We start from the raw sequence: 12131 nt of genomic DNA, 5'->3' as shown, positions 1-12131 counted from the left end.
AATAGACGATGTATTAAAGCTTTAAGACTTGGAACAATTTTACAGACTTATATAAGCTGTACTTAAGTATTTAATTTCAACGTTTGACTTCACAAAGTTTACATTATTTGATTAATCACATAAAGGATTCATATAATATAAAACACTGTCGAAGCTGTCAAGAGACGTTTGACAAGTGTCTCTCTTTTGTGCTTGTGATCAATGTTACCGTCACGGTGACCAATGTTGTTCCCGTCAGCGTTTGTCCCTCGACCGGTGTGTCTATGGCGACCACCGTCAAAACATGCTTGTAGTCGGTACTGGCTAGTGTTTCATAGTCGATGTTGGAAGGGTTGGCGAAAAGTGTTGTCCCCGTGATGTTGTACATGCTGCCGACGTTGTTGGGTGATAAGATGATGATGGTGTACTCTCCGTTGACACCCGCGTCCTCATCCGTAACGACAAAGTCAAACAGGGCCTGACCTAAAGATGGATTTAGAAACGAGTGTCCTCAAATCTTCAGATAAATGATATATTTTAATAAATACATACACATAGGAGTTGTGTTTTGCATCTCCCCAACACACACATACCCACAAAAAAAACAAAAATAAAAAACAAACAAAACAAACACACACAACAACAAAACAACAACAACAAAACAACAACAAAAACAAAGGAAAAAACAACAACAAACAACAAAACCAAATTACACCAAACAACAACAAAAAACAAAACCAAATTACACCAAACAACACACACAAATAAAACAAAACAAATCCAACTAAATTTCCGGGCAAATGAAAGTATGTATCCATGTTTGATGGTGACCGGGTTGTGACGCCTATTTTTGGAGTTCGCAGTGCCTCAGGGTCTGCTTTAAGCCTGGTAACGTTTTGATAACGTTTGTAATTTGTTGGTCAAATCCAGTTCCACAAGTACAATTATAACCAAGGTTTTTAAATAAATACATATATGTAAAGCAACGTTTGTAAAACAAATAATGGTGTTTCCAGCAACCCCAATGATCCATTATTTTAATTGTGACTCTTTTATAATAGATGAAAATTAAGAACAAATTTAAAGTATTTACCTACTGACCAGTCTACTTAAGGCCTAATACATGAGGAGCGCTATTTTACCTGCAACTCCCCTAATGGGTTTAAAGAAAGAATTCGTGTTTCTCTTCAACGCATTGCACTTTTCCAGATGTCACTATTTATACAAAATGTATAAGTACTCATGACATATACAGACCATCCATGCCACCTTCTGTAACAGATGCGGTGTACGACGGAGTGGCAAACTGTGGGGCGTTGTCGTTAATATCCCAGACGGAAAACCGGAGATCAGCGTTGGTTGATTGTCCCCCTTGATCTGTCACGGTCAAGGTCACGTCTTCAAGCACAGTCATGCCGCTTTCGTAATCGATGGACTTGTTAATAGATAACGTTCCCGTGTCTTCATTTACGGACAGCATATGTGCATTATTACCTGACCAAGGGAAACAAATTCAATAATAATATATTAAAACTATTTTTAAACATGTTTTGTTTGCATAACTATGGCTTTTGAAAGAGGTTTGTATAGTTCCGTGTTATGATTGGTTCCAGCAAAAGACGACTAAACTGTGACTAAAAGGATAATCTGGCCAGGCTCGGTGATTTAGATGACGTGTCAAGTCCCTCGACGGAGAGAATCGTTGCTCATAATATATATATATCTGGTCAACTACAACAAGACACACGCTCTTCCAATAAATTAGTTTTAAAGTAATATAAACAAAACAGATTACTCATATTGTTCTGAACATTTTGATTAGACCTACCGGAAAGGGTGTACTGAAAAACGTCTCCGAGGTCAGCGTCGTCGATAGTGAAGACGTCTCCAAGGACGGTGCCAATTAGCTGCCCCTCTGGTATAGAGTAACTCGACGCCGTAATGGAGGGCTGCTCATCCATGATGTTCCCGACGTTCACGATGAATGAAACGTAGGTGGTGTGAATGCCGTCACTGGCGCTGTGAAAGATGCGTTATTGTGTTTTACGTCATGGTCAGACATGTTTAATCGATTCATGTTCCTTACCTGGTTTTGGTCACCGTGGTTGTTTTTTAGATACATCGATTAAAAAAGAGCTTTTTTAGTGCATGGGTTAATATGGTGTAACTACGCATCAATATATACTACTCAGCATTTGGTTCGGAAAATCAGATATGTGATTCTAAGTATATATACTCGTAACATAATATGGGGGCGGTGGGATAGCCTAGTGGTTAAAGCGTTCGCTCGTCATGCCGAAGAGCCGGGTCAATTCCCCACATGGGTACAATGTGTAAAGCCCATTTCTGGTGTCCCCCGCCGTGATATTACTGGAATATTGCTAAACGCGGCGTAAAACCATACTCACTCAATCGCTCATTTGACATAATATGAGAATCACTTTTGTGGATCAAGGATAGAAAAAAACCATCCCTATCAAAAGTTGAGTGGTATATGTTTCACCTACCTAATGATGGTGGAATAATATCTGCGAGTCTCAAAGTCTAATGTCTTCAGTATAAAAACCTCATCTCCTCGAACCTCGAAAAGGTCACTCGTTTCTTCTAACGCAAACGTCACAGTGTCTCCATCAGGGTCAGTCGCCGCTAACGTGAAGATGGCGGAATCGGCGGTAACGTTTTCATACACCAACGTCTGGTATTTTGTATCTGAGAACTCTGGCGCCATATCGTTCACGTTGTTCACGAAGACTTTAATGGAGGCAGTCACGTCTTTTGGAGGGGTGCCAAGGTCTACAGCACGGAGTGAAATGTCATAGCGGGTGATGCCTCCTTCTGCATCAAGACCCGACTTGACTTGAAGGTCACCGGTGTCGTACCCAATGACAAATGTTCCTAGAGCGTCGGACCCGTCATCTTGGACACAAATATATTAACTATTGAAATTTTTCTTTTCATAAGGACATATTTAAGCTGATAATTACATATTTTACCCTTTTGGATATCCCTGAAAGGCGTGATTATATCAATAGAATAGCTTAAAACTAAGAGTTGACATATTACGGGTTGTTTTGTTAGTTTGGTGTTTAACACCGCAGTCAAGCTATATGACGGCGGCTTGTAAATATTCGTTTCTGGGCCAGTGAACCGATGATTGATATTATCATACGTTGTCGGCATACGATAACACACACTCAGCACAATATAAGTCAGAGAGACTGACCAGCCAATACATACAGGATAGGTTACTTGAAATTCAAAATAATTTGTTTTTAGAAAATGGTTTTAAATATTATTTTGGCCTCAGGTAAATCAAAAATGGGTTTATGTTCGCTGGAAATTATGGATATCCATATCAAATGTATTGTGAAAAGAAATATTGGGCTTCTCCTTCTATAGAAAAATATATAAGTATTCTGTCCGTAAAACAACGGTACCACGTTATTTTTAAATGGGCGGTTGCTCAGAGGTTTGTCAACAACGTAGTTTGGCAACCATGTAATCTTCAGATTGGAAGTTATATGATTGTTGAGGTATCTTTGTATTAACTTTTCAGATTGCAATAGTAGGCAATAAGAAATTATTCAAGAAATGATTATACCATAACTACTCTCAAATGTTATAACGAAGGCATGGGTGGCCCAGTCGTCTAAGGTGCCGCAATTCGCTGTTCAGAGTTGGGCACGCTAGAAACCTATGATTGTTGGTTCGAATCCCGGTTCGCCCCGATTATGTTTCTAGGTTTGACAGCACCATACCCTGCTCGTGGGTTTCACCGAAGTGGTAAACGTCTGAGACCTGCATCACTTCGGGCTTCCTTCCACATTAAGCTGACACGCCGTGATAGGACTCGAATAATGTTAAAAGCGGCGTTAAACTCAACTCACTCACTGATAAGTGATTACATACCAACTGTAATTGAAGTAATCTCATACACAACAACTCCGTCGTCGGCCTGGTCGTCATCTGTCGCCGTCACTGTCGTTATTGCCGTCCCCGGAGCAGCGTCCTCGTCCACTGTGACATCATTTAGGTAGCCATTGACGTCAGGTACCGGGTCACTCCACACAGGGTCGAACTCGTTCTCTGGTTTGACCGTCACCTTCACTATGGCTGTCCCTGTGTTGGCCTCCCCCTGGTCTGGTGTGTCCACTGCTGTGATGACCAGGGTGTACATGTAGTCATTGTCCTTCAACGACTCGAAGTCGAGCGTGTAGCTGTTTGTCAACAGTTGCTTTCCTGACATCTTGAATTTGGGGTCCGTGTCATCCCCGCTGCCAATGGACACAGTGAAGATGGCGTTGTTACCGTCGTCGTCGTCAGTGCACGTCAGGTCAAGGAGGACAACATCTGTTAAACAGCAAACCAGAAATAGATGTAAATACATAATGAGGTCTTCAAATTTAAAAGATGTTTATTCGAACATGAAAACAAAAACGTTACACGATAGTCGGGTAATTAAGTCTACAATGTAATCGTTCTTACCTAATGTTGACTTTAACACTAGGTCAACGATGGCTATGAAACTATTCTGTCAATAATATCAAAACCCCTTAAAGTTGATTACTAAGTAATATAGCCCTGTCGCCACTCTTACACATTCGCGCGTGCAAACGTGTCCCCTCCGAAAGACAACAAACAACGAAACAAAACAATTTAAACTAGGTACAATAACTACACATAAAAAAGACCCGATAAACAATAAAAATAAAATAATAAATAAAAAAGAATACATAGAGTACCACAACATTTACATGTTATCCTACCAACCCGACATACCCCCGGCCACTCCCAACCCTCGAACGTAAATTCGTGCCATTCTCCATACCCGTCAGTCCTTTACACACCCGAACCCGTCCAATACTGTCGCAGTTCAACCCAAACTCCGTTCGTTCTGAAGACAGTGATACACATGAAGCGTGGAGATCCTGGTTAGAATAGGTCTTCAGCAACCCATTCTTTCCGCAAGAGCGAGTATGCTTGTCGCAAGAGGCGAATACGGGATCGGGTGGTCAGGCTCACTGACTTGTTTGATCCATGTCATCGTATCCAAGTTGCGTGGATCGATGTTCATGATGTCAGTCACTGGATTGTCTGGTCAGACTCGATTGTTTACAGACCGCCGTCATATAGCTGGAATATTACTGAGTGCGGCGTTAAACAACAAACAAACAATGAGTTCTATGAGTTGCGCATACCTTCTGCGGTGTTTTCAGTGACTTCCGTTATGAAGACTGCTGGGTCGCACTTAGGGGGAAGATCGTTGATGTCCTCAACTGTGATGGTGAAATCCTGGGTGGCCTGGAGTCCTGCCTGGTCAGTGACGGTCAGTGTGAGGGACAGCTCAGTTTTCCCACTAGGCCCTTCTCTGTCCACGTTCTGTTCAACCGACAGCTCGCCAGTGGTCGGGTCTATGGTCAAGTAGCCACTGTCCACACCTGCAGCAAACAGGGGAGAAAGTCGAGCTCGCAGAGTAAAATACTATACCAACAAGTTACAACTGTTTGTCACAGTGAGTCAACGAGTACGTATCACTATACTTTAACGTTGCAATCAGCTAAATTGCAGCTATATCACGACCTGTAAATAATAGAGGGAGTATCGTCAGTTTCGAAAAAAATAATTAGTTACTGTAGATGTATTCTGACCAGGTGTCGGTAGGGTAGCCTAGTGGTTAAAGCGTTCGCTCGTCACGCCGAAAACCCGGGTTCGATTCCCCACATGGTTACAATGTATGAGGCCCATTTCTGGTGTCACCGCTATTATATTGGAATATTGCTAAAAGCGGCGTAAAACCATACTCACTCACTCTGACCAGGAATCCTAACAGTGTCTGGCAAAATTCGGTATCATCAAGTGTACCGCTATATCACACCACAGAAGCATCTAACATTTGGACATTTGCTCATAATAAACACCCATTGTCTCCTCCTTGAAGGGGGGGGGGGGGGGGGGGGGGGGGGGATGAAAGAGGTAAAAATATAAGTTTTTTGGACACCCCTACTTTCTATTTCTACATACACGCGTGACACCCAACATAATGTGCCAGGGGGATTCCTGGTTAGAAGAGGGACCTAGCAGTCTGGAATATTACTGATAGCGGCGTTAACCAACCAACCAACAAACATATTAGTGTGTTCCATGACAGCCTATTCGCTAGTCATTAAAAGGGAAAACGTAGCGATAATATGCAAGCAAAACAAAGGAGACAAACAATACAGGGTTTGAATGAACTAGATCCCACTTCCTGGGATTGCTTGCCTGCTCAAAAGGTCCGAGTCTAGCTTCCTTATAAGACAAAACGATCTTTACTCAATACGGACATCGATTGTATGGAGGATGAGTACTTGAGAGTTGCCTGTATTCATCAGTGCTGGGGGACTCACCACTGAGGGAGTATGTAAGCGTGTCACCAGCATCAGCATCCATGGCGCTCAACCCGCCATACACCCCTGTTCTCACGACCTGGCCTTCCGCCATCGACGCTGTCCCTTCTACCGTTATCACTGGCGCTTCGTCTAAGACGTCATTGACGCTGACGTGGATGGTGAAGTCCGTAGTGAATGTGCCATCTGACGCTCTGAGGGCACCAAAACAACGATGTGTTGATATAGGTGTGTTTCAGTATTTCTTTATATTTGTTTTGAAATACCGTTATGAACATATTCTGAGATTGTTTCGAGGCTTAGTTGCGAATAAACGTGATTTTAAGATAATAATCAGCACTTTTATTGATATGTTCAACTTTGTCAACATGTTGACATTACTTGAGTGATTTTAGAAATGAATACATTAGATTAGTATTGGTAACGTGACATCATGTCAACTATAGCGCTGGTATGAAAGAAGCTAATTATTAATATTTGAACGTTAATACCATATACAATCGAATTTATGATTAAATCTCAAACAAAAGCATTAAAACCACGACTGTGTTGTATTTAAAAGTGTTTCAAAGTATCGTTATACACCCTAGAACGATATTCACGAAATTGTCATGTTGACACTAAACATGCAAATAAGTCAAAGATTATAATTTTTAATTAAAGTTATTAAAATATTGATTACTGATTACATCTACGTCCGCTGAATTGATTGGTGATTGATCCCAAGATTAAGTAAAGGTAGTGGACACTGGAACCAACATCACCTAATTACCAATACTTTTGATAACACCCGGTGTCCTATCTGTCTGTGCGTGAATGAAAAGATTTTGGACGTTGATAGTTAAAAATGACCAACATCACTCACCGTATGACTAAGATATGAATATCTTCCGTCTCGAAATCCAGCGGGGTCTTGACCTTGACGTCATATCCGTCACACATAAACAGATCATCCCGTCCACTGGCGATGGTCAACGTCACAGTGTCACCATCGTGGTCAACAACGACCATGGACATCACGACGACGCCTACATCGACATCTTCATCGACGGCTGTTTCGTAATCCGTCTGGTCAAACACAGGTGCGATGTCGTTGACATTCTCTAGTGATATAGTTATTGTTCCCTGCGTTTCACGCGGTGTTTGTCCATTGTCCGAAGCCTTGACCACAACAGTGTAGCTGGGCTCCCCTCCAGTAACGGAATCCACATCGAGCTTGCCTGCCACCAGCAACCCCCCTGTCGCTGCATCTATGGAGAATCTATCTGCCCCATCTGCTCCAGATGCTACAGGAAGATAATAATGAGTGAGTGAGTGAGTTGGGTTTACCGCTGCTGTGTAATAAGTCCATTAAACTGAGCAGGGACCGGTCGTACGCAATTAGCGACCGATTGTACGTTAACCACCCGAGGCCAAATTATTTTTCTAAGAAATTTCAGAAAAATACATTTTGAACGCGGCGGGAACAGATATGGTGCTGACAGCCTATGGATCATAATACACCGTCACCGCTGATTATATTGATTCGCCGCGATTGTGTTGATTCACCGCTGATTGCGTACAGCCAAGATTTCTCAGTTCGCTATACACATCACTAAGCAGTGGTAGATGGGCTTGTCGGTAATCAGATATCAGTTCGCTGTATCCCTTAGTTCGCTGTAGAGAGTTCGTTATATACGTAAATTTTATATGATATTATATAGGAGATAAATCGGGGATTTTTTAATAGTTCGTTGTATCCGTTTGTTCGCTATATCCGTGTTCTATTGTAGATTCGATCCCACGAAAACCAGATCATGGCATGACCAAGGAACGCAAACATTTCGTTGTCGCATACGATGAGAATCGGGTTTTACAAAGTGCAATAACGACGTATTCGGTGTTCATACTATCAACCTTTTGCCACGACACTGACATAGACTCGCTATACAGTCCGTCGTGTTGAAGTTGAAATATTGGTGAGTGCCGCGTGAAATATTCTTTCTGACACACCTGAGGGTGAGAAGTCCATTTGAGATAATTTGGTATCAAATTGGTGTGTGAGATCGAATTCCTGGTCCGTAATTAGCTACACCATTGTAATGACCTTTCGATAATGACAGGCTACGTTCTTGATTGTGAGTGAGTGAGTATGGTTTTACGCCGCTTTTAGCAATATTCCAGCAATATCACGGCGGGGGACACCAGAAATAGGCTTCACACATTGTACCCATGTCGGGAATCGAACCCGGGTCTTCGGCGTGACAAGCGAACGCTTTAACCACTAGGCTACCCGACCGCCCCTCTTGATTGTAATACATTGCTACGTTTCTCTTGTTCTGTCGGAATTACCTACATCTTGTCGAAATGTTATGGTTTTATATTGTTTAATACATAATATTGTAATGTAAAATTAAAATTACACAATGAAGGTCATGCAGTCAAATTTCAAGAAAGATCAACTTACCTGCCGTGACAGACACAATACTGTATGCAACATCCCCATCAACTCCGAGATCGTCATCAACAGCAATGAAAGTCACTGCGACATCACCAGGAGCCAGATCCTCTCTCACAAAGATGGCGGTAAATGTTCCACTTCCATCTGAGGCAGGTCCTGTCCATACAGGGTCGAACTCGTTCTCTGGTTTGACCGTCACCTTTACTATCGCTGTCCCCGTGTTGGCCTCCCCCTGGTCTGGTGTGTCCACTGCTGTGATGATTAGGGTGTACATGTATCCTGATTCTTCTAGACTATCGTAGTCAAGGTTACCGTCTGTCTGAAGCTGCTGACCAGACATTTTGAACTTTGGCTGAGAATCGTCGCCATCTCCAACACCCACGACAAAAACAGCGTTGTTGCCAGAGTCACCATCAGTGCAGAGGAAGTCCAAGAGGGAAGTTCCTGGAAAACGAAGCAACGATATTAAACGGCAAACCAGTAAAACATTCCACTTCTACATATTATGGGCCCCTCCACATATTAACTTACACACCAAAATTTGTACTACAAGTACCCTACATCATACAGAGGTCACTTCAAACCTCTACACTTGGAGTCTTGGCTTAATACGATGGCTGGTCTAAACGTTCTAAGCCTGGCTAACTTGTCAATGTAGTACATTGTTTACGTTGTTCATTGCAACGATAACCTCAAGTACCGTGACTGGGTTTTTCAGGGTGGCTTCAGAAAATGTCTTCCTGACTGGAATTAAAAAGCTTCACTATCGATATGAGAAGAGTATTGAAAAGTAGGGAGAATATGTAGACAAATAACATAAAACACATTCACAATTGTTGGTTTTGTTTCTTAGGCTTAGAACTTTTTGACCAGCTGGCGTAACTCCTTCTTCATGCTTGGCGTGATTGAACAGGATCAGGTATAAACTCGTCGTAATTTGGATTCAGTTTGTAAAAGTGACATAATACATATTTTCACCTCTGCTATAAATTTATGTTATAATTTCTTGTATTACTTTCGTTAAAGTGAACACGTTTCAGGGTGCTTTCAGAGGCTATCGTTTACCAGTGGAGTGAGCGAGCGAGCGAGTTGGGTTTAACGCCGCTTTGAAGAGTATTCCAGTTGTATCGCGGCGTGTCAGCTTCATGTGGGAGGAAAGCCTGAAGTGATGTAGTCTCAGACGTTTAACACTTTGGATAAAACCAAACACGGGTTTCGTGCTGACGAACCTTTAACCATATTCGGGGCGAAACAGGAATCGAACCCACAATCAAAGAGGCCATTCCAATAAACTTTACCGGCAGCAGTATTTTCGGTGACTTCGATTCTGTATTCCGCTGGGTCAAACACAGGGGCAAGGTCATTGACGTCAACGATTGTGACAGTAAAATCTTTTGTGTCCTGGAGTCCGGCTTGGTCCGTGACGGTCAGTGTCAGCCCGGTCAGCTCTGTGACGCCACTGGCCCCGTCTCTGTCGACATGCTCCGCCACAGATAGGTATCCGGTGCCCGTGTCAATACTCAGGTAGTGACTGTGTGCACCTGCAGAAGAGACAAATACATAAAGACATATGTAAGACAGCTACACGATATATCGCAAAGAACAACGAAGAACAAAACGTGGTTTATTTCAGAAATAATCGACGAGTGGGAGTTGTTTATGGAACAATAAAACACTACAGGGAGAGTAAACCATGAGGGGCACAGGCCCGACTGGTTTATTCACCATTCAGTGTTTTATTGTACGATAAACAACGACCACGATTCGTTTAATTTTTGTATGAGATATCGACATTTTGTACAACCTCTTTAATTACGATGATAAAGTGTACAAGCTTTAACAATATTTACACGTTTTTAAATAACTGAATCTCTCAACAGAATCCGACTTCGGCAATGTCGGACAGTCCATTTTAGGCACAAGAGGGTATTTCCCGCATATTCTCTCAATCCTAATTTCGATTGCCTGTATCTTTTCTCCCAATACCGATTGTCACATCTCTCCTGCTTTTGGATATGAACGTTCAGCCTTCGCGTTTATCTGCGTTGCCCAGCTACATCTTTAGGCAACAACTCACTAGACACCCCCCTCTAGAAAATAACGTCCTCCAATATACGACGTCATCAAGTTGCGAGCGTATGTTCGAATCTCCAGAAATGACGTCATGATAGAACAATGTTTTTTCGTGAAATAAACCAGACTTCGTTCTTCATTGTTCTTTGCGATTTATCGTGTAGCTATCTTACATTTCAGGATAAGAAATTGGTCTAGCATGACGTAATTTCTGGTGAATAATAACAGATAATCGAAGTGAAGATTGTGAAGAAATATCTAACTTAACCACCTGTTCGTAAAATCGACATGACCGACATTTCTGAGGTTGGATTCTATTCAGGGAGTCATCGTTGTTAAAATTGTGGTAAATATGTTCAAAGCTCGTACATTTTCTCAACATCCTCAAGAAGGCTGTACATAATGTTGAAACGTCAATGTGATGTCACGTTCTATACATCTTCCCGAGGCAAGAGAGTTAACTGACTTTAAAAGTCCAGTTTCGACCCTTGCCGAACTAGGCTGGAATTCCTGGGCTCGATCGTAGCGCCACCAGTGGCTGTTACGAGTTATGTCTTTTCTATGCCTCTCCTATTGACCAATCAGATTCTACCTCTCGTATCACTTGCATTTGCTTCAAACAAAACGGTGGCGCCCAGTCAAGACGATCTGATTGATAATCAAGATCTATATTGTGATAAAACGAGTCTTACATCGCGAAGTGCATCAAATCACGTGAGCACCTTGATTAAAAGCATGAAAAGATTTAGAAAATATCTGTTGACAACGAGTTAGCAGTGCACATGCCTTGCAAATCCTGCAGTCGACCGAAATCTGCATGACACTTTACGAACCGGATTTCGATTTCGGTGCGCGATTTTGATTGGACTATGCATAGACTCGTTAGTCCAGCCAAAATGTAACTCCATAATACCAGCATAGTTCGGCAAGGGTGGAAACTGGACTTTTATAGTCAGTTAACTCACTTGCCTCGGGAAGATGCGTTCTATACCGTTGGGTGTACTTATTACGATGAAGCCCAAAGTGTGGTAGGCGTGTGTGGACCCTGCTTTCAACAGAAATTCAGTTATTTCACGGCGTGTCAGGTTGATGGTGGCGAAAAACACGAGGTCGTAGACGTTTACCACCTTGTGGAACCCTCAATAATGGGTATATTGCTGAAAAATGTAGAAACGTAAGTGAATCTGGGATTCGAACCTAGGTCACAGCGAAGAGACTCCCCCTGCCCCAAGCCTTAAAGTAATTGCTATACA

The 12131-nt window shown here is 42.3% G+C and overlaps 1 protein-coding gene across 1 annotated transcript in view; it reads right to left on the bottom strand.

The window, feature by feature from the left end:
* Positions 1-12131, bottom strand: part of LOC139461661 (protocadherin-16-like) — a 74285-nt gene that overhangs the window by 5538 nt on the left and 56616 nt on the right. The window contains exons 37-46 of the mRNA XM_071243120.1: positions 10104-10346; positions 8812-9249; positions 7231-7651; positions 6366-6559; positions 5178-5417; positions 3889-4329; positions 2487-2895; positions 1808-1998; positions 1237-1473; positions 209-462 (exon numbers count right to left, since the gene is read on the bottom strand). Of these exons, the coding sequence (XP_071099221.1) occupies positions 209-462; positions 1237-1473; positions 1808-1998; positions 2487-2895; positions 3889-4329; positions 5178-5417; positions 6366-6559; positions 7231-7651; positions 8812-9249; positions 10104-10346 (3068 nt within the window). The remainder of the gene's footprint in view (positions 1-208; positions 463-1236; positions 1474-1807; positions 1999-2486; positions 2896-3888; positions 4330-5177; positions 5418-6365; positions 6560-7230; positions 7652-8811; positions 9250-10103; positions 10347-12131) is intronic.

The sequence above is a fragment of the Haliotis cracherodii genome, unplaced genomic scaffold (assembly GCF_022045235.1).
Source record: "Haliotis cracherodii isolate W230 unplaced genomic scaffold, xgHalCrac1.p SCAF_15, whole genome shotgun sequence".
NCBI lineage: Eukaryota > Metazoa > Mollusca > Gastropoda > Lepetellida > Haliotidae > Haliotis > Haliotis cracherodii.
Note: the sequence above shows the minus strand (reverse complement) of the source record. Positions and strands in the feature narration are given on the sequence as shown.